The sequence below is a fragment of the Manis pentadactyla genome, chromosome 1 (assembly GCF_030020395.1).
Source record: "Manis pentadactyla isolate mManPen7 chromosome 1, mManPen7.hap1, whole genome shotgun sequence".
In the NCBI taxonomy this organism is placed as follows: Eukaryota; Metazoa; Chordata; class Mammalia; order Pholidota; family Manidae; genus Manis; species Manis pentadactyla.
The window spans coordinates 219,994,153-220,017,287 of record NC_080019.1 but is presented as its reverse complement, the minus strand read 5'-3'; the positions used below and the strand labels follow the sequence as shown (position 1 = coordinate 220,017,287).

At 41.3% G+C, this 23,135-nt stretch overlaps 1 protein-coding gene across 11 annotated transcripts in view; it reads left to right on the top strand.

The window, feature by feature from the left end:
* Positions 1–1,403: 1,403 nt before the first annotated feature.
* The window catches only part of MITF (melanocyte inducing transcription factor), a 202,440-nt gene continuing 180,708 nt past the window's right edge, over positions 1,404–23,135 (top strand). For 5 of the 11 annotated variants that reach the window (XM_057507471.1, XM_057507459.1, XM_057507455.1 and 2 more), the window contains exons 1-2: positions 1,405–1,552; positions 1,773–1,899. In XM_057507471.1, the coding sequence (XP_057363454.1) occupies positions 1,453–1,552; positions 1,773–1,899 (227 nt within the window). In that variant the 5' untranslated portion in view covers positions 1,405–1,452. The other 6 variants (XM_036877967.2, XM_057507497.1, XM_057507489.1 and 3 more) reach the window with 6 other exon arrangements.

The window sequence follows — 23,135 nt, the reverse complement described above, 5'->3', positions numbered from 1 at the left end:
CATTTCTTTACTTTTAATTACTAATTCCCAGCTGTCCATCTATTAAGGAATCTGGGATTCCACATTCATGAACATGAAAACCCACTTTCTCAGGAGTGTTCAGATATTTCGTTGTATTTTAATGGTATAGCAAAGGACCTAAATGTTGGGATTTTGTATTTTTATATTGTGGGATTTTGGTAATTGCTACCATAAAATGGTATACCTTCTGCACTTTCTCCCAAATCTGCTTGAGATCCTTGACTCTAAAATCAACCCACCCTACTGGAGATTTTTCTGATGTGAAATTAAAATGTTGCATCATAAGGCAAAATGTGTAAACCTGCAACCCTTGGGAGATGCCCAACCGTTATTCTTCTCCCTTAGAGTTTTCCCCTAGGATGATCATTTAGTTTGTTACCTCTGAAAGGACAAACACAGATGAAATGTTAGCCTGAAAGGAGTATTGTCAAGACCTGGAGAATTAAAGAATGAGCACTGAACAGAATTTTTATAGATTACACATCACTTTCTTTGCCTTTGACCTTGCAACGTCTTCTAAAACAGGTTTGCCAATCTTTTTTTTACAGTTGAGGAAATTGAGGTTTCTAGGAAACAAGTTGACATGTCCAAGATTACACTGCGCTGTAGAGAAGGATTTGGGATTTCACCGTGCTCTAACTTTAAACGCCTCCCTCTAACTCTCTACTGCCTCCCTGACGCCTCAACACACTTTTAAAAGAAGGAACACATCCTGGCTGGGGCAAATCAGAGGCAGGGATTGGAAGCACAAACGAACCACAGCCAAGTCCGTAATTGTGTTACCTCAGTGAGTGCCGGGAAGCTCAGGCGAGGTGGGGGTACGGGGGTAGGATGTTGACACTTGTAGAGTGTTTGTACCCCACCACTTCACTCCTGCAATGTTAGGACAATCTCGTTTGAACTCCCAGCCAACTAGAAATTAAAAGCAGACAGTGACGACGCTGTTTTGTAACTTTCTTTTTAAATTAACCGAACCTTTCAAGTGCTGCTTTAGATTACAAGTGACTAATTGGATAAAAGGGAAAGAGCCACTCAGCTGGATGAATAGTATTGTAAGAGCTCAGCCTGCATTATAGAAAAAGAACGCAGAAGAACAATTTCTGCAATAACGTTTTAATTACAAAGTGAAGGCGAGTTTGTCCACTCTGTTCCGTTCCGAGGACAAGTTGATATGTCGCAGCAGCGTTGAGAAGCGTGCAGGCTCACAGGAAATCTTTTTATTTAAGGCAGGCTAAAAGTTTCTAGGGCCAACCCTTCACTGTGATAATCAGCTTCTCCTTTGCCCTTGGCGTGCCTCGCAAATGTCGGGGCTGAGAGGGAGGGTGACGGTAGGAGAGAGGGCTGAATCCGTTCTTATTAATATTAAGCAGCCAAGTCCGTACCCTTGAAGCAAGTGGGAGAGAGGAGGGAGAGGAGCTTCTGACATTGACAATGAATCCAAACAGGAGTTGCACTAGCGGTGTCCACCACGTTGCCACTGCCCCCGCCTGGCCTTCTGGGAGTTGTAGTTTCACCAGGAGCGGCCTCCGGGGTGAGCTGGGGCTGTCCCGTCCGGACCGAACTACAGATCCCAGGCAGCGCTGGGCTCCCGCCCCTCCCGCCCCGCGGCGAGTGTAAACTCACCGCGCCGGGGCGGGCGGCCGCGCGCGGGCAAGTGGGCTGAGCTCGGCACTGAGCCGGGGTGCACCGCTCGGGGGACCCAGACCCCGCCACTTCCCTCCGTCCCCGGCTCAGTTCTCTCTGCCGCGCAGTGCTAGGACGAGAAGCGGGAGCCATGCAGTCGGAATCGGGGATCGTGCCAGATTTCGAAGTCGGGGAGGAGTTTCACGAAGAGCCCAAAACCTATTACGAACTCAAAAGTCAACCCCTGAAGAGCAGGTGAGTGGTGACACAGCTGGAGGGAGGTGCGGCTGGCGGCCGGGGGGCCCCGCGCCTCCCACATCGGGGTGAGGAGAGCCGGGCGCCCGGCCTCTGGGACAAGGACCCAGTGCCCTTGCCTCGGGGCGCAGGGCGAACTGCTCCCTCAGCTTGGGGCTGTGCCGCAGGGCCAGTGCGTCCCCGGGGGTTCGGGCAGAGCGAACTTCGGGGGCGCCGCTGGCAGCCCGGGACGGCCCCTACGGGTGAGGGGACTCGTCCGGGGACACCAGCTGCTGAGACCGGGTGGGGGCTGGGGAGCGACCCGGGGCCGGGGCGGGGGAAGGGAGCGCTGACCCGGCCCGCTGTCCCAGCTGTGAGGAGGAAAGGGGAGTTTGAGTGAGCCCCTCTTCTGGAGATACAGCGGGTTGAGGACTCCGAGGAAAGTTTGGGGTGGGCTGAGGCGCGACGTTCGAGGGAAGCAATCAGCTCGTCAGCTGTCGCCTCACAGAAGTCGGGCTCTGTGGGGAAACCCGCCCCCGCCGCCTGCAGGTGAGGTTTCCCTGAGCCGCGCCTCCGGACTTCGCGACGCGGCACCTGGGCGCGCGGGTCCGGGCGGGGCGGGGGGCGGCTCCCCGCTCCGGGTAAATCCCCGGGCTCCTGGCCCCATTCAAATCCAGGCCTTCCCTGCGGGGGAAGAAGCCCCGGGACTGGATGGTGTTGGGATTGCCCTCTGCTTGGCGGAGACACGCGTTTACCGAGCAGTCTGCTGGGGACTTCAAGAACTTTTTAGGAGGGGAATGAAGACACCCGCTGGTCTGGCGCTGCGCCACCTCTAGTGCCCACTTTTGTGCTACCTCCATTCCCATATGGCTGTCGCAATGGGTTGGGTAGCTTCCTTTTTCTCTGTCCTGTGGCCGGCCACTCGGCACATTTCCATTGTTTACTAAGAGGGTGATGGGCATTTGAGGTTGTGATAATAAAGAAGGTTTTATTCTCACCCCTTGCAGTTGTGAGATAAGATAAGGCTCTAACTGGAAGTTCCAGCAGCGCCTTTGCACCCACCTGAAACCTTTCTGTCGACCCCTCATTGTGGGTAGGGCCTGGGAGAATGGACCCAGCTGGCAGAGGGGGTCCAGAAATTAGGAATGAAGAAGGGCAACTAAATCAGGAGTGAGGTGGTGTCATCTTTGTTTCTGGAGTGCAGGAGGCTGGTACTTACGGAAATCTGATCCAGGTTTGTTTCCTTCAGGGCTGTGTCAAAACTGAGTCCAAGTTGGGGAAGAAAATCTGGGAACAGCATATCCACTGACTGGGTTGCAGAAGCAGCCTCTTTGCAGATGCTTAAGATTCGAAGGAAACCTCCTTTGCAATTAGACGCCTAAAACCAGCCTTTAGTTGGTAGTTTCCCTTCATAATGGCTATTTTGTGTTTCAGCATAGAGTGTGTGCGTTGGGGGTTGGGGGTTTTGAGTAATATTGTGTAAAGGGTATTGTTGGTTATGCTCATTGGGGCTTTATCTGAATTCGGCTGAAGGGACCAGTGTTTTTCTGAGCAGTCTCTGCTTTTGCTTCTATAAGCAAATGCTTACATGACCAGAATGAGGGAGGCAGTGTGTGTGTGTGTGTGTGTGTGTGTGTGTGTGTGTGTGTGTGTGTGTGTGTGTCCTGAAAGAAATGAATTAACTGGACTGTTTGGAACATTTTTGATGGTAGCTGATACATAACATTAAATGAGTTTGAGAGAGTGAGGAAAATACCATCTGGAAAAACCCAAATGAATGCCATGAAACTCATGTTGAAGGATCTGGGCCTGCTCTTTTTCAGAGTCGGCAGAAAATTACTTCCAAGGGTGAACGTCCTTGGTAGCTACAGCACATGTAAGGAAAAATGTGGGTACGTGGGAAGCAATGGCTTTCACACGTTGAAGCTAGAAACAGGTGCAGGACAGAGCCGGTATGGAGAGAAAGGCTAAATTAAAAAAGTTGTTGTAAAACTTGTCTGTGGAGCAGACACATGCTCTTTGAAATAAACCAGTTAAATAAAATCTGTGAATAAATATATGGGGTTGGCAAAATTTCTCTATACTGTTTTCCACAGTTGTCTAACGTATTGTCACCGGCATCTGTTGTGTGACTCTAAGAGGGCTACACATTGTTCAGGGACTCCTAGTGGCTTTTTGTCTTAAGTCTGCCAGGCACCTTGCTTCTTCTAAGTCTGGGTTGGGGGAAGTTGAGATTGACAGGTTAAGACTGCTGTAGCCATTCTGTAGATCAGTTGTATTCTCCAGATTGTCTCTTGGAGTTGTAAATATGTCCAGATTCTGTCCACTTCTCACCAACTTGTCTGCTACCATTTTGGTCCAAGCTACCACCAGCCCTTGCCCTGGTCCTTCTACTAGTCTCTTAGCTGGTCCCCTGCTTCCTACCTTTACCTGCTCTGAGTGGATTTTCTGCACAGCAACCACAGTGTTTCTGTTAAAACTGGTTTACAATCAGGGGGTGACTTTGCCTTTCATTCCCCGGGAGTCATTTAGCAATGTCTAGAGACATCTTTGGTTGTCACAACCAAAGGAGGTTGCTACTGGCCTTTAGTCAGCAGAGGCCACAGATGCGGCTGAACATTTTGTAGTGCCTAGAAAAGTGTCCACAGCAAAGAATGATCTGGCCTCAAATAGTTGCCACTGAGGTTGAGAAATGCTGTGTTAAAACATGTCACATCATGTCATTCTGTACTCAAAACCCTCTCATGGTTGCTAGTTTCAGTAAAACTCAAGATCCTTAACATGGCAAAAAACAGCCTGTATATATGGTCAAGCTCTTTGTCAGCTCTAACTTTAGCATCTTTTGCATCCACTCTTCTGGCTCCCTTGCTCCTTGCTGTTCCTGGAAGACTCCAGACCCCTCCACCACAGAGCCTTGGTGCGTTGTACTCTCTGGGCATGGATGATCATTCGCCCAGAGAGCCGCAGTGCTCACTCCCCCACCAGCTTCAGGCCTTCCTTTAAATACTATTCCCATCAAGCTGGCTTGACCGTGCTGTTTACAACTGCTGTCCCTCCAAACTCTAATCTTCCTTGCCCTGCTCTTTTCTTCCTCATAGTACTTATATTGTAACCAACTCTGTATGTTTCTAATATGTTGCATTTATTATATATTTTCCACACTAGACTGCAAGCCCTGAGGGAGCAGGAGTTTCTTTCTGTTCCTTCTGTACTGCTGTGTCTCTGGTGTCTAGAACAGTTTCTCAACCTCAGCACCATTGACATTTTGTGCCGGATCATTCCTTGTTGTGGGGACTGTTCTGGGCAGTGCAGGGTGTTTAGCCACCTCCTTGGCCTCCATCTGCTGAAGGCCAGGAACACCCAATCCCAGGGTGTGACAATGCCCAGGGTCTGAGGGTCAGAATCACCCCTGTTTCAGAATGACTGGCCTAGAATAATGCCTGGCACAATAACGATGTTTGAATCTGTGTTGCTTTGTCTTCTAGTACTGGGTTCAGAATGAGGCGTTTGGTCCTGATTTTTGCATTCAACCTTGCATTCCTTTTAAAAAAGGTATCCACCAAGGTTTCCCCCAAGAGGAGCTTATATATCCTTCAGTTGGGCCAAGCTCAGGTGTGCAAGTGTTTCATGAGGAAAGCTGTTTCTTTCCTAACCTGAATGTCCTGGCCTTTAGAACTGTGAAGCTGCTGGGTTTAGATACTGTGAGCCCCCTTTTGTTCATACTGACTGACAGAGCTGAGTCATAGGAAGACACACTGAGAAAAGGTTCTAATGAAGAACTGATTGTAGTTTGCTTTCCTCAACAAGGTTTTTGAAACCTTTGTGTGTTCTCATGGGAATAAGCTCTGATTGGTGGGTTGGCAGGGGAAAAGTGGTGAATATGAACCCAGGATTCACGGATGTGGAGCAGTTGAGTGAGCTCCTGGCAGCAGAGGAACTCGGTAGGTCTTTGGGACCTGAAAAAACCACTTAAAAATTTGGTAGCATCTTTCATGATCCTTTGGTTTCATTTACTTGGTGCTAAATTCTGTGGCTTTGTAGTTGATTGTTACTAATGCTCTTTTCCTGGACAGACTTCAGAACTGGCCTAATATAAGTCCAGTTTGTTCTCTTCTTAAGTTTTTCGTAATGTTTTAGGTAAGTGTTATTTAACTTCCTGCAAATGGGAATGGGAATGAAAGCAAATATTAGGTTTATAATGGCTGAACAGGCTACAGTAGTGCTTCCCAAATGCTGCTTCATACATAGGTGTGTGAAGTTTCACAGGTTTGCAGTGAAATGAGAAAGACCAAGACTATTTTTAAAAATTTTTTATTAAGGTATGATTGATATACACTCTTATGAAGGTTTCACATGAAAAAACAATGTGGTTACTACATTTACCCATATTATCAAGTCCCCACCCATACTCCAATGCAGTCACTGTCCATCAGTGTAGTGAGTTGCCAGAGATCCACTATGTCCCTTCTCTGTGATACACTGTTTTCCCCGTAATCCCCCACACCATGTGTACTAAACATAATACCCCTCAATCCCCTTCTCCCTCCCTTCCCACCTGCCCTCCCACACCCCTCCCCTTTGGTAACCACTAGTTCATTCTTGGAGTCTCTGAGTCTGCTGCCATTTTGTTCCTTCAGTTTTGCTTCATTGTCATACTCCACAAATAGGGAAATCATTTGGCATTTGGAAAGACCAAGACTATTAATGTGACACACACTGGCACACACATATTTTGATATGAGGCCAGTGCCATTTCTTGGATTAATTCTGAGATTTTTACACCTATGTTCATATTAAAAATACACTTTCCTTATGAAATAATAATTCATTCTTGGTAAAACAAAACTGTCAGTCTTTTTGTTTGTTTTCTTGATTTTTCTCTCTGTCCTGCAGGGACACTGCAAGGAACTGCTAACATGGAAATTAAGAGCATTATTAGGCCATCACGGTCTGTCCCTAACCAGCTTGGTGACCTTGGGCAGGCTGACCTCTAACTTCAGTTTCCTCATCTGGAAAATGGGTCCTGCCTCCTAAGGATCTTAAGAAAATTAAACTGTGACATTCATTTTGGAAAAGTATTAGCATGATGCCTGGCACATAGTAAATGCTCAGCAAATGTTACCAAATGTTGTTCTTGCTATTTCTTTATTAGCAGTGAGTCCTGATATTAGGAAAGCGTTTGCATGTAGTTGACTCTGGCTTTCTTCTCTAAGGCCAGTGTTGTTATGCAATAAAATAACCTCAATTGTAGTAAATTCTCTTCTTTTTTTTTTCTTTTGCTTTCCTTCCAATGAGTTGTTCAGATATATTTTTTGCATTTTATATTTTTAATCTGACCCATGAAAATTAAGAAATTATTTTGGTTAAAAAATAAGCAGTTGTTGCATCAGCACAAGCAAAAAATTTCAATTCCACACATTATCTATTGAGTCCTAGAACATGCAAATTAATACCAGTAAACATAGCTAACATTTATTGAACCTGTACTGTGTGCCAGCCCCTGTTGTGTTTTTATATCTGTTAACTTAGTCTTTGTAAAACTGGCACAAGATGGTGATATAAATTAAAACAATAATGAGATTAATTATAACATTAAAAACAGTTCTTACTACATGCCAGGAACAATTCTGAATATATTACTTATATGAGCTAAGTTAATTCCCACTTGATCTTGCATGCATGTATTTTAATTATTCCTATTTTACAGAGAAGGAAACTGAGGCATAGCAAGTAGATAGGCCTGGATTTAAATCAAGGCCATCTGGCTGTAGCCCCATTCTCTGGTCTACTGGTCTGTACGGCCATGTAAGAAAGAGGCAGTGCACACAGCGGTGGGATATGCAAAGGTGCATCATTCTGTACCTTCTCCGAAACTCCCAGTATGGTAAAGGAAAGAACACATGGGCCTAGCTAAATGTAGAAGAGGACGCATGGTCACTGTGGGACATGGGCATCAGCAACTGATATTTAACAGAAGAAGGGGAGTCAGGGGTCAGCTTTGTGAACAAACAGGGGTATTTGAGTTTGTCCGTGAAGGTCATGGAACACTTAGTACTCAAGGTTAAACATATTTGTCTGTAAAATTAAATAAAATGCTAGGCACCTTGGAGGATATAGCCTAAAATAGACTTTCAGCATTTTTAGTTGCCTTTGAAATGTCTAATCAGACTCCCAGGTCTTCCTCATGTTCTGTGTGTACCTGATGGTGGCCAAGAGATTGGGTGCACTGGACAGGTTCAGAAGGAGCTGTACTAAAGCATGTCTCTGCCACTTAACCATTATGCCTATGTTCAACACACTTAGTTTCTTGGAGCTTTTGTTGCTTTACCATTTTACCTGTAAAATGGGATGAAGGACATTATACTCTTAGTGTTGGTTAGTTAAAGTTGAGATAAAACGTGTAAAAGTGCTTTGCAGAGTGCCTCACACATGTTAGTAATATCAATTCTTTCTTACCTACTTGACCATGATAATTTTTCCCTTCTCATAACAATAACTTAAACACCTATGGAATCATGTATCTGCAGCAAAATAGGCAAGATTGAGATGCCTTACCCTGGCACACATTCAAATCTTACTATGCAAATTAGTTTTGTGATGTGATTAGATGGAAAGCTTGATTAAAGTGGGCTTCTAAGTGTTGGTTTTGTGTGCTATTGGAGATTTCCTTTTTCCGAGTACTGCTATTTATAGCATTTATTTAAGTGGATGTATGTGTGTGTGTTTTTAATTCCCTTTGAGTTCTGCAGTGCAGTTTGCACAGGCTGATGTTTATATCTGCTCCAGTTGTGCAAGAAGTGGAAAATATCCTTTTTTTAGAACAGGTCACATGTGCTTACTGTCAGGAATAGGACCTCAGTGTAAAAAAATGTATCTTGGGACAAATCAAAGTTACTGAATTTCTCCCTTCAACTGCTTTGTTTCAGAACTGGCAGTATTGGGATAAATAATATGAAAAAAAAAATCCTTGGCTGACTTTTTTTCGGTCATTTTTTTCAAGGACAGTAAGCAACCATTTGTTTTGTGTGTGTGTTTGTGTGTGAGTTTTAAGTATAAAATGTACTTTGCTGTCAGGTTTTCTCAGCAAAGTAAATCATAAAAATATGTTTGACTCAACTCCAAATATGTGTTATTTGGAGAAATAATCAAGAAGATGGGGCATATATTAAGTGCAGTCATCACAAGTTTTTGATAATGTAAAGATAATTTAGCAGTTCATAAAAAGGTTTTTGTGAGCCTAGTGAGCCTGTGTACTCTGGAACAAGGAATTATGCCAAGTCATGAAGTCTGCATCCTTACTGATGCAGAAGAGGGCCAGAAGCCCTGCAAGCAGGTCCGGGGTCTCTGTTGAAATTACCCCTTTTCCTGTTTCTGATGATCTGGGGAGGAGGATCAGGCTTTTCATTTTTCTAAGTTGCTTCTTAAACACGGCTCCCTTGTTTCTTTGATACATATCTCCCCACTGCAGGGTTTCATCCATGGCATGGAGAGTAAAGTCCACCTTTGGAGTGTTCACACGAGGCACCTGTCCAGACATTCAGATGACATTCAGAACGATGAGGTTCTTCTCTTCAATGGCCAACATTTCTGGGGGCTTCTTAGGCTTTGGGCACTGTGCTGAATTTGTTATGGATGGTAACTCTTTGGCTAGTTTCCATCTGAGTTGGAAGTCGAATCAGGGCAGGCTGAATGGAAGGCAGTGTCTGGGGGAGCAGCAGAGTCTGGGGAGGGAGGTAAATGACAACCTCAGAATTGTGAGGACTCTGTTGTTCTCCCCAAGGTGCTTCTGAAATGTCCCTCAATCATTTTAATCAGAGGCAATATAACTTTGGGGTCAGAAGGACCAGATGTATTTTTCTTCTTTACATTCCCTTCTCTTTCTCCTTCGAATGGTTATTTAAACACCTGCAGTGCATGAGGCTCTGTGCTGGCCATAGGGAAGTGTAGAACCAGACAGGCAAGGTTCCTGCTACCATGGTGCTTCCATCCTGGAGATGGAGACACAGTTAATGAACCAAATAAATGAGCAAGATGATTTTTGGTGCTATGAAAGCTAAATAGGGTGTCAGTAACAGTGTGACTGGGAAAGAAGGGGCTTTATTATATTGGGTCATTGCGAATGACCACATGGAGAAGGTGATTTTGAGGCAAGACCTGAATTCTGAAGTAAATGTTCAAGTCTTAGTGCTACCACTCATGAGCTGTATGAGTTTGGGCAGGTCACTCAGCCTCTCTGAACCCTAGTTCCCTCTTCTGTAAAATGAGGCCATAGCTACCTTTCTGGGTTTCTGTGAAAATAAAAGGCAACACATGTAAAGCAGCTAATATCAGGAAGGACCCTGTAGATGCTCACGAAAACATATGGGACTTATTTAAGGTAATAAATTTATAATGGAGAAATAAATACAGACATTAACCTTCCCTGTGTTTATGACTTGATCTTAAGTGTTTTCCTAATGTTGAGTGAGTCAGATTGATGATTATCTTCATAAACTTAACTCTGGACTAAAAGTGGAGATGGATCTTATTACTGACATCCTTCATGTTTTGACTGTGCTTCCCTAATGCCTAGCCTAGGAATGGTTTTTGGTTGAACTTTTAATTACTTTTCAGTGTACAGGAGAGGTCCAAGTAACCTAGGATTAAAATGGAAAGCCTGAGACTGATTTAACAAAATATGCACGCACACCACAAACAAAAAACCCATGTAGAACTCCTGACTCCCAGTCCTGTGTTTCAGCCCCTAGATCACGCTTCCTGTCTACACTGATGTGAAAATATCAGTGTTGGTGCAGAAATGAAAAAGAAGAAGCATCTCCTCCCACACACCACTCAAGCTTTCATCAACATGGACATCCACAAGCAATGGCTCTTCATTTAGCTACTTAAATAAAAGCTCAAAAGCATTGGCATTTCAGTGGCTGTGTCCTCTAATTCAAATACTCATGGAAGTGGTAACTTGCAAAAGGAAAAATCCTGAGCCTTGTGAGAGCAAATATTTTAAATTTAAATGGAGTGAATTATGGGTCTGTGGAGTGCACTGGTAGAATCTTGTCCTTCTAAAAGAAAATTGTGGGTTATTGAGCAATTTGAGGAAGGCATCTGTGGCTTTCACCCTACCCACCCCTACCTCTTCCCCAAGATGGGACAACTTGCTGAATCATTCGTACTCCTTCATCTGTTTTCCTATGTGATCAAGGGAAAAGTTGTCATCCCCTCTGTTGGGAACATGTGTGTAGCTTATATTTGTAGAACAGGTTCTCCTTCTGGGAAGCTTACCTTGCTTCAGTGGGAAGAAAATTTGAAGCAGAGAAGATTCATTTAGCTTGATGGCTGAGGTTATATATAAAATTATGAAATGACAGACAGATAGAGATGCTCTATTTACTATGGTACCTTTATTATAAAATGTTCCTAAATGCTGACTCATTCTCAGAAGCATGTTTTTCGAAACATACATTTTATTTTTATAACTGGAGATTTGAAACTTGGTGAAAGGAATAGCACATGGAAACCCTGAAGATGGATTTCCTGTTGAACTTAGAACCTAGAGAAATCCTAATGACATTACCAGAGGACCTCCTTAAGATGTGGCCTTGCTGTTCAGCTTGCTGGTGATTGTCCCCAAAACTCTAAAATTGAGTCCATGAATGGACACAGTATCGTAACAGTGCCTTCTCCATCAGAAGGACTGGTATATTGTTGTTTTATTTTTTAGCTTTTAAAGTTTATCAGCAAAAGATGGAAAGGTATTACTTTGGGGTTATCTTTGCTCTTGTGTATTACTGAGCCTGCATAATTGTGCCACTTAAATTTAGAACATTGGCACTTTGGCCAGTAGAACCCTTTGTAACTAATTTATAATGATTTTGGCAGAGAATGACTGTGAATAAGCATTAAAATAGTATTGGCCAGTTAGGGTCATTTACTTTCAAGGGAAGAGGATGACACCAGCCAGGAATTCTTGAAAATTCTATTTATTTGTTTTTCAAGGAGGAGCTTTAAGTAGCTTACGTAAAACAGTCCCTAAAAATGTAAGCAACTTGGTATGATTCCTGGTGCCATTCGAAATGAAAGTTTGCCTGTTTGCTGCAGGGAAATATGCTTGGGCAGTGACTTGTGGGAGATTGGCCACTGGCTGTGGTGTATTGGGTTATTGGTGTGCAGAACTTCTTGGAACCATACCTTGCGTCATCTTAGCGTTGGCCATTCATCCACTGCTCTTTAGGTAGAAGAATGCTAATAATGTTTCGTTTAGGTAAGTACTAGATGTGAAAATGCTAAATGATGGAGTCCTGGAATGCAATTCTGATGATACTGATGTCATGTGGAAGCAGTAAATCTTTGTGGATGCAGAAATGAGTAGGAAGGTTTGATGGTACTTACATGGTCTTAGTATTATAGTCACTAGAATGTATGACTTAACTTCAGGGGGTGAAGGCAAGGATACTTCATAGGGGTTTAGTTTTGAAGTCAGTTATACTATACATCATTCTGCTGGCCTTTTGTACCTCTCTTTCACACTCTTGGGGTCATGTACCTGATGTCTTTCCAGTCAGTTCTCACTGGCAGCCAACTTCCCTGTACTTATAGATTTCCTCTAGTGGACACGCATTCTGCCTGCCCACAATCTCTTTTCCAAATTCTTCTAGCATCCCCTTCCCATATGTTCAGCCCATGTGTTTCAGTTTTATGGCCCCAGGAGTGGAGAACTGATACAGGCCAGCCACATTCCTTCATCACAGAGATTGGTTTCAGTGGGTGCATGTTGACTACTGAAAATGAATCTCAGGGTTTTGCTTGGGTGCTTACAGAGTTTCTTCCTTTATATCCTTTGGTCTTGAGCTAGGAAAGGTGTTGAGCATGAGAATAAAGCTACACCTTGGAGGCCAAGAAAAAAACAAGTCCTTCTATTGGGCTGATGTTAGTTACTGTAACAAAGTGACATGCCATAGTCATACATGTAGTAGCCTCGTTGGTAGGCAGCTTTCCTCCATATAGCAAATCAAGAACACAAGGTCCTTCCATCTTCTGGTTCTGCCATTGCCTATGACCCTGGAATCCTGGGTGTTCAGTGATGGAAAGGAAAAGAGAGAAGGCATTAACTAAGGTCCAACAGTGACAGGCATCACTCTTGCTCAAATTCTGTTGTCAAGGGCCAGTCTCATGTCTGCATCTGGATGTAAGGGTTGGGGCATATATAGATACCAGCTGGGCAGCAACACCTCTGTCCTAGAAAGGCGAACATATTTTGGTGGATAGCTAACCATAACTGCCATGGTCCTAGTAGTGTCTTCACTTCTATATCATGTCCTGTTCCTGGTAGGCGTAGTTAGGCCTAGCCTTGTACTTTTCTGCTGTTTAACCAATAAATTCCTTTTCTGAGTAGACATGGTTAATTGGGATTTCTGCTACCTGAATGGGGACTGCCCAAGCTTATACACTGCCTGAGTCCCAGCTCTATGCAATGCTTCCTATTCCAAGTTTGTTGAGCGAAGTCACTACCCCATTTCCCAACAACGCATCCACCACCATCACCTTAGTGCATTGGCTTTCAAAATGTGGCCCCCAGACCAGCAGTTTCAGTATCAGAAATGTGTTAGAAGTGCAAATTCTTAGACCCTGCCCCAGATATACTGAATCAAACTGTAATGGTGGTCCTAGGAATCTGTGTTTTAACAACTCCCCCAGGAGATGCAGATTTACCCTCCAGTTTGAGAACCACTACCCTAATGCTTTTACTGTACATCCTGTGTCTCTGTATTGAGTTGTACTGCTGTTTTGGGTTGAAAAATTCCTTGAATTAGAATACATTTAGTAAAAAATGCAGCACTGCTTGTTATGGCCAGGCCAGAGATGATCACTGATGAAAATTACTCACTGATTAAAAAAAAAAGAAAAGTCCTTTCTAGAAAGTTAGCTATCTGATCTACATTACTGACCCCTGGTAGGGTTTTTGGTTGAGTCTAAATGTGATCTCTGAGTGACTTGGAGTTAACCTAATTTTTACTACTATGAGGAGCTCAGGCCCAAATCTCAGAAGCTAACATCAGAAAGGACCCTGTAGATGCTAGGCTCAAAAAGTGAAACTTAAAGCATACTGCAGTCACTTGACTAAAAGATTTGGTTGAAAAACAAGGTGATGATGATTTTGAGTATGTCCACATGACCAAATTGTTTTTCACAAAACTTCTGCTGAATAAAATTTGAAATACGGACTGTCAGCCTGTTTTCCTGTCTTAATGAATTCCAGACAGTTTGTAGAGTGCAGGAGCTTTCAAAACAGAGGGGCAGAATGACTGCGACCAGCCAGCATCTGTTTTGTCACACATAAGGGTGTCCTGACATCCTGGAGACATTCCCCTTGTTCTCAGTCTCTCCCTTCTCTGATGGAGAGGTGCAGACAGTGAGAGGGAAGGGCAAGACCAAAGTTGTATCAGACAAATAGAGCCTATAGAAAATTTCCAGATTCCTTACTTTACCAGGAAATTCAACCTACCCCTAATCCATTGAGACAAAAGCATTTTGATTTTTTTTCTTTTCTGTTTCTGCATGCTGACCTTTTCCAAAGAAAAAGCCCTACTGTTTTTCTTGTAAACTGGTTACAGCTCTATCTGGTCTAATAGGTCTGAAGTTCTGGATTTAACCCTTGGAGTAAGACACATTTTTAATTTAAATTCCAATTTGACTACCTATTGTTTTTGTTGTTTTTTTTTTGTCTTTGGGCAAGTTACTCTTATTTCAACAGAGGGCCAAATGGGGTGTCTGGATAATATGATCTAAGGTATAGGGTGACTGTGTGCATTAAGAGAAATAGAGGGGTACATTGCTTAGCCTCAAAGCCTGGCTTTTAGTAATCAGTACCTATTTCCTTCTGTATCCATAGCATCAGCGATGAATTGTTGAAATGACTTTTTAGTTTTAGATACCTTAATGAAGAGAAAATATCTCAAAGGCAGCAGGGGAAGAAGAGGGTATATAGAAGAGCAGAGGAACTTAAATGATCCCTAAAATTTGATAACCAGCATCAAGATCTTTGAGAGTTGATACAGGTCAAGAGTGGTGAACTGTGGGATGCCTGACAGGGAGGTATTTAAAGATGGCACATGCTATTTACAAGTCTGGTGTTACTTTTTTGCTAGAGCAATCTTTGACTTTATCAACATGTTTCCGTTCATCATAATTATAGACTATAGCTAGGTAGAAGAATAAATAAAAAGAAGTACTCATTAGGTTTCACAACACTGGGCAGTGTAGCAGCTGAGCTCCATTGCTGTCACCACTCAGGTATCTATCATTCCTAACTGTTATGCTTCAGTTTTGTCTTTAGTGAGTTCCTACTTTGCCTTTTCACATTTAACATGACAGCCTCTTTATATAGTTATCTTTATCCAATATAATCCATACTGCCCCGTATTCTCAAACCTCAGAATTTTTATATATTTTCCTCTTCAAGGATTTTTCCTTCTAGTAGCATTGTACAGCTATTTTAAAGATGAGAACCTAATTAAAAAAAGAATTATTTCTTAGAGGAGCTATAATTCTATAAGTGTAGAGGACTTATACATACATATAAGTGTATGTATTTCTAGAGGAGCTAGAATTCTATAATTCTATATATATATATGTAAGCTATATATATAAGTGTAAAATGTTAGATTTACACTTGCTTTTCTTTGGCCTTTATGCTGAACTTTCTGAAAACTTGTTTGCTGTATTCCCTTGCATTTGTAAAGACCATTTCAGTTAACCAAGCGAATTTTCATCTACTGGTTAAACTGATACTGCTGGGTTGGTAAAATTTAAATGTCTTTATTCATATCGATTTGATACCTTTCTTTTCTTTTCTTTTCTTTTCTTTTTTCCAGCTTAACATATAATTGAATTAGTTATTAATTAAGATATAATTAAAATAAAAACTGTATATATTGAGGTTATGCAACTTGATATTTTCATATATGTATGTATTGTGAAAAGATCACCACAATCAGACAGCTTGCTTTTCTTGATCCTCATAGTTTTTCTCCAACACCTGTGGCTAACCTGGCCACTAGAAAGCAAAAAGGGGGTTTAGCCCTAATAGTAACCATCTTTCCCATTATATTGCACACATAAGTGGATGCCTTCATCAGTTACAGCTTAGACATGTTAATGGATACTGAGGTCACCTGCCTTATCAGATTGCTGTGAAAATTCAGCAAGGTAAGCAGAGTATTGTCTGTAGATGGGGTGCAGTAGATGCCAGCTACTGCCCCATTACTGCTGCTCTTACTGCTGTACCTCAGTACTGCCCCTCTGGGCCTGCTCTGCACCTGTGTGCTACTACTGGTGTCATTTAGTGGTTTATATAAGGATTGAAGAAGTGGTTAATCTGTGAGGTCCTGCTGGTTCTACCATTGTTTTGTCACTGCTGCTAAGTAAATAAATAATTTGGCTCTTCATATCTTAAAAACCCCCAACATATAGTCAATTCTCAAATGTTTTGGATTTATGCAGCAAGTTTTCAGACCTGTCCCAGGTTTGTTGTTGCTCAAGAGTCTGTTAGGCCAGTTCCCTCAGCTATCAACTATTACGTGCAGAGGGGTGGGAACTAATTTGATTACCATTTAATGGGAGCCATCTTCATGAGAATTCATACACACAGTGATACAAGCCCATATAGGATTCTCAAAGCAGTGCTTCTCAGTATTGGCAGTTTTTCTCCGGTATTGTCATGACTAATCGAAACTTGACTTGTGCTTAAATAGTTCCTGTCCTGACTCTTATAAGCAGGGAAAATGAATTTTCCTCTTTCCATGTGATTGAAACACACATACCCTGAAGCAAAAGAACATACAGTTAAGTGCTTTAGGGTGGTGGAAGGCATCAGTAACTTTTGAGAACTCTGTTAAATTATTTTGGGAAAATGTGTGAGAAATTATCTTGACCTTTTTCTTACTAGCTATAGGCCCTTGTTAAGTTTTTTTGAGCCTCAGTTTTCTCATGTAAAATATGGGGTTTATAGCATTACCTATTGGAACAGTTGTGAAGATTATAGAAGTTAATGTGTAACATGGCTAGTGTATATAAATACTCAACACACTGAGTTAGTTGTCACTACTGTTGGTCCTCAGAGATGAAATAAATTACAGCCAATTCTTGTTATTTGTGGTGTTTATGTTCTATAAACTCACCACAAACATTTTACTAGGGAATACTGCACCATGGCTCCTAGGGGATGCACAGGGTTAGGTTCCTATGAGCCTCTGGTTACAACATTTTTGTTAGCTTATTGGTATATATCCTTGTTTTATGTGTGTTTCTGTTTAAAGACATTTTATTTAATATATATTCTTGATTAACATTGAAGTCAGGGCCAACAGCATGCCTGAGTGAAGCTTATTTAAAAGCTGTATTTTCTCTGAAAGTCACATCACAGCCTTCTTGTGCTTAGCAATGCTAGACAGTAATCCAGCTAGTTTGGGGGGCCCTCTTGGTCAGTGAAATCACACACACAAAAATATAAAAATGCAAAAATCATGGCACAAAATAGACCTCAGAAAGGCACTTTTTTTTACCTTATGAGAGCTGAAACAAGAAGACAGAGTGTCACCTTGTTTGACCTCAGTTGGGAATGTACTTGTTGGGCTGCTCAAATATTTCACCTCTTGGCTGTGTCTGCAAATGACTGCAGAAACATTGCAAATACTGATTTTGGGGTTACAGATAAATTTTAGTGAGTAGGCAAATTTGCAAATGGGGAAACCATGGATAATGAGGGTTGATGGTATTAAAAATTGTTTTCCTGAATCTTTCATTCGCAGTTCTTTATTTGAGCTTAAATGCTCACTGGGGAGAATGTTTTAAAACACTGCTCTAACATTGTTGTGGATTATACATGAATCCACATTAATAAAGCTTTTCCAGGACCCTGATCTTCCATTTTTAACAGTTTATTTGCTGATAATAATGACTAATTACTTCTAGATCTTTAAAGTTGAGTAGGACTATTCAATTTTATTATTCTTTATTTTGATACAATTTCTACCATTCTTTAGGAAGGTGGAGTGTGAGAGTGGGCACCTGGGAAAAGAGCACAAAGATACTGTGGGGACCATTGTTGAGTCCAGCAGAAAGCAGTAGGATGCACTAGAAATTCTGGTGTAGGCAGTTTTTGAGGTCAGGCTTATTTAAGCATGGTCTAGAAGATAAAGGTGATGAGTCTTCTCAGTGTATTGAAAATTAGCATATTGTAATTATCAGCATAGTTGCCATTAATGTTTATAATGGTACTTGTTGGGAGTTCTTGGAATTCTTTTAAGAAGGGAAGCAAATAATTGTTTTAGTAGGTCTAGTCGTTTTGAGTTGCATAGCCAATAGATTACACGTTTTAATAACAACAGAGAACACAAATAACTATAACAGCAGCACCTAACATATTCAAAGCCCTTGCTACAGGCTGTGCCTTATGTTAGTGCTTTCCTGTCCTCTGCCTTTAGGAAATGGAAACTCACTAGGGTTATAGTAATGAAAGTTGCGTGTTGTTCTGCTTGCATCTGAAGTCTGCCTTTTGCATTTTTGTGCTATATCCTGGTGTATTATAAAAAGAATGGCTTGTTTAGTTTGTATGTGTGTACACATGTGCTTGTGTGTGCATGTCTGTCTTAGTCCTGGGATAAGAAAGGTGGTACCTGTGTATTTTTTTTTCCAGAGTTTTCCTGTGTTAGAAAAGTCAAAAAGTTGAAACAAGAGGAGTGAATAATTCAGATCTAGTTGTATTAAATACATATTAAGGTACCTACTGTCTACCAGGTACTGTGTTTAACATTTCAGATTCTTTTTATAATTCAATTATAATATGAGGTAGGCAGGATCCCATTTTATAGATGAAGAAACTGAGGTTTTGCCATCTTATGTCACTTGCCCAAAGTCATTCAAATAAGGATAGAACCAAGACTTAAACTGAGGACCATTTGACTTGAAAGCTTCAAACTTATCCACCCTTCCGCAGTTCTTTCTGTGTATATTGGGGTCCAGGGTGGGAGGCAGAATAGGAAGTGATCAGGGGTGACAACTCATGTTGATTTTAGAGTAGAAAGAGGACTAGGTGTCTGATCAAGTAAAGACAAGAGACTCTGGGTGTGGCTGAACATCTGAATCCAAGATAAATAGATCTGTGTATTAAAGGTGCTCACAACATGCTTGACTGCATAGTCCTTTGTTTTCAAAGCTGTTTCTAAAGAATGAAAGACTTTAGGCTGTGAAAGCTCCAAAAAAGGTAGCAAAAGATGGGATGGTGGATTCTTAATTATGCACAAGGGTACGATGTATAAGTTACAGATTTTCCTCATTAAAGATCTTCCATTGTTCCTAGTTGATGACATCAAGAAGTCTTGTCTATATAGCCAACCTACGGTCCACCACTGAATATGTAGCTCCTAACATCTTGATGTTTTTCACTCATCTCTCTTTCTCTCTCTCTCCAACCCCTCCCAGCCTGACTTGTTAATTGCTTTTCTTGTGTGTCTTCATAAAGTTGTAGCCAGTCTGTTCCATTCTGGACTGTTTATCTTTGAATGCCAAAGGACTTGAAACATCATAATGTTGTGTAATGAACATAACTTCTGCCTTGACATGTGGGTATTAAGAGCATTAGTCATTGCAAATGATTGAATTAAATATTTTCAATAAAAGGATATAATGATCTAATAGAGAGGAAGAAGTTATAAAAATACTAGTTGATGGCTTTAATGGTGAGCCATATACTTAGTGGGTTCCATCAGTGATGGGCTAAAGATTCACAGAATGAATGTAAAAGCATTCTTCCTCTTTATTAGTGGGAGAGGTGAAAGACCCCCAAATAAAAACTACTTACTTCTCAGTCGTACTAAGAAAAGTGTAAATCATCTGAATCTCCAATGCTTTTGCTCCCAATCCACTACCTTGCATGTATATTTAATTATTGTGAGAAATTTTGAAGATTTTCATGAGGTATTATCAATAGGGACTCTTGGGCTGTGTCTTGTTGGAAAGTCCTTAGCCTTGTAATCTTCTTTTTTGGAGAGCCACCAGGGCATCTTTTGCAGCACCGTCAGAAAGCCAGGGATTTCCTGAGTGAACAAGGTGGGTCTTTACCTGTGATGCTGATTTTATGAAGAGTTTTGGTCAGCGTTAGTCATTGTGAAACTATGTGCCTCCTGCCCTGGTTTATCTCTATAGACATCTCCCTGTGGCAGAAGATAGAATCCTCATCTCTCCTTGTCTCTCCGGCATCTAAAGATGTCAGAGGTACATTTATTTGCTTCTTGCTGGGGAGTGTGTAGTAGGTACTGTTCTTCTTGGATGGAATATTGTCTAGGTGAATGTTTGATAGTCAGTTTAGCAGGTTGATGTACTGTCTTATTTCCTAGAATTGGTGGTTCAAATTGGAGCATTGTGTGCTAACTCTCCTGTACCTCGCCAACAATGTTCAGTTGTTCTTATAAACAACTTCTGAACTAAACACCTTTTTTTTTCTAGAGAGGTTACAAACAAGGAAATTGCTTTAGTGTCAGAATAGAGGGCATAAACTGTATCTATGGCCACTGTTAAAAATTTCTCAACAGCCTGGATATTTTCAAGAAGCTGAAACAGGAGGAGTGGCCATTTATGGGATGTCCAAGTCAAAATTTAGCACTTAGGAAAAAATTTCTTTTCCATTATGACATGTTGTCAAAATTGATAATTGTTTTTGTGATCAAATAAGGGATTTCTGACATTTACAGGGTGGAGGGGATTGAGTGGGTGGAGGGGAGATCTATTTTCACCAGCTGTTTTTGCATCTGGTGATATTTCTGGAAGGAGTATTGATCTCTAATCCTCCTATGTACTATTTGGGATTTAATTGGTATCATCATTAACCACATCTTTAGATAAGGAGGTAGTTTTGAATGGGAGCCAAGCTACCTGTTGATGTAAAGTCTGTTTTACTTTTATGATGCCCATCATTAGCACCTCCTCCTTCCTGGCTGAATTCCCTGTCATTTTAAGTAGGCAGCAATTACTGGTTTGCTAAAGAAGCCGTCTCCTGCTGCCAAGGATCCTATTAATTATCACTCTATCTCTAATTTAGCCTTCCTAGTGTTGAGAGAAGGTGCATGTAAGTGTGTGGCAGAGCAGCTGCATTCACATCTTCATAATAATCTCCTTTCTGAGACAGTTCACCGGACTCAATGTTCAGCCAAAGGGCCAACACGGCCCTGGTGAGTGTTTTCAGCTTTCTTCTGTTGGGTAGTTGGGGGTCAAGTTTAGTGTGGTTTTCTTCTCCCTTTGACTCTGAGCTGAGTAAAAGTTAATGGTTGGCATTTATGTTGGGAATTCAGACCTGTTCTGGTCCATCTCTGAAATTAAATGGGCCGCCTTGAAATATTTCCGTGGTTTTCCCATGAGCTATTTTCTCTACCTGGGAAAAGGAGACCATGGCATTGACTCTATGCCAACTCAATTTACAGGTTCTTGTATAGCTGATTTTTTCAAAGAGTGACCATCTTTATATAATTTTGAATCTTTGGTTCTTACTGTTCATAAATGGCCAGGTCGCTTTCTGTTTGTTTTTGGAAATGTTCAGTTTCCTTGTTTGAATGGACCTTTTTTCCAGAAGTTCCACGGGATCATTTGATTAGGTTTGGAGTGCTTATGCTTCCTTTTCTATTTTCTATGTGATTTTTGTTAGTGTTGGTGTTTGAAGCTGTTGGAGTGATTCACTGCAAAGTGAATTCATTTTCCACGTTTTCAAATGTGTTTTTCAGTCGTCCCATATTTCTTCCCCCTCTCATCTCATTCTGCAGTCGTAGTTCTGTCATTCTTGCTGGATTCAATATAAATGCTGATGTCACTGAATTTCTTAAATTACAGCTGGCGGGGATTAACAGAAATTGTAAGAGAATACCACTTCCTCATTTTGCTATTTTCTTGACTAATTATTGTCCTTCTAAGTCCTGTAGGAGGATGGGGATTTGGAAGTAAGTTCTCTGTTTTGAAGTTAAAACAATTTTCATTTTCCTTTTTCTGTTAATGTTATTCTTCAAAAATAACTTAGTGCTCAGGATGCTACTCTAATGTGTCCTTTCATAACCTTGGACAGACCTTCCCCACTCAAGATTTTGAACCTTGGGTTGTCTTCTATCCTGGGTGAAGGGTTTTGAATACTTCCCTTAAGTAGAATATTTTTACCCAACAGTATTTTGCCAACTCTTGTTACTGGTATTAGGGGAAGGGTTGCGATTCATTTATTATTTTTTTCCAGAGCCTTTTGTTCTTTAAGGATGCCTAGCTCTGTCCCTGTTGTTTTCTTGTTTAGAATCTGAGTGTTTTTTGTGGCAGTTCTGATTGTTTGACACCCTCAGACATTTATTTTTTGGGCTTTCTAGTTCTTGATCTAGCAGTTCCAGTCTAAGGCCCAGGTTTTCTTATCAGTCTTTGTGGTGTAAGTGATGGCTTCCTGAACCTTGCCCTGGAGTTCTCTGGTCTTCTGGATGGGATGTCAGAGGCCACCTGGACGTGTGCATATAAATGGTGGCTGAGCACTGCTTGGCAGTGGTATTGATCAAATTGCAGTTCTGTGGAAACAGAAATAGAAAAAGGTTCAGCATTTGCACTTTCCTCTGCTGGTGGTTTTGCTTATTTTGTGTATTTGGAAAAGGCAGCCGTATGCAAACTGCTGACTTACTATTTTCCCTGGAATGGAAACCATTTGGATTATTTCAATGAGTTTTAGCTAAGATTTGTTTGTTCACAGTATTAGTTTTGTTTTCTGGTGTCCTATTTAGAGTAAGACCAGAATGTGTCCTTTTACTTTATGGAAATAAGTGCTACTAGGTGTCTCAGGATTTTGCAAACCAACTTGAATTTGGAAAATCCTATGTTTACTCAGTCAAAATGGAAACTCTTTAGTGAAAATTATAAATACAGATATATTTCCATTTTGGGTCAATTACTTTCTTTGAAAAAAGATTTTTTTTTGGCCAAATTATTTAAAATTTCAGAGCAGTCCTTTTTCCTGGTTAATTTTCCTACTAATTAATTTTTCAGATTTTAAAAGAGAAAAAAGATATTAAAAAGAAGAATTGAAGACTAAAATCATATGTGTATACTATTTGATGTAAGATGGTAACTTGACTTGTTCTTTTTTGTTGTCTTTGTGGTGGAATGGATTTAGTTTAGCTTTGAGTGGTAAGATTTGGATTAGGAAAAAAATAGAATTTCTTTACTGTAACAACTATTAAGCACCGATTTGAGTT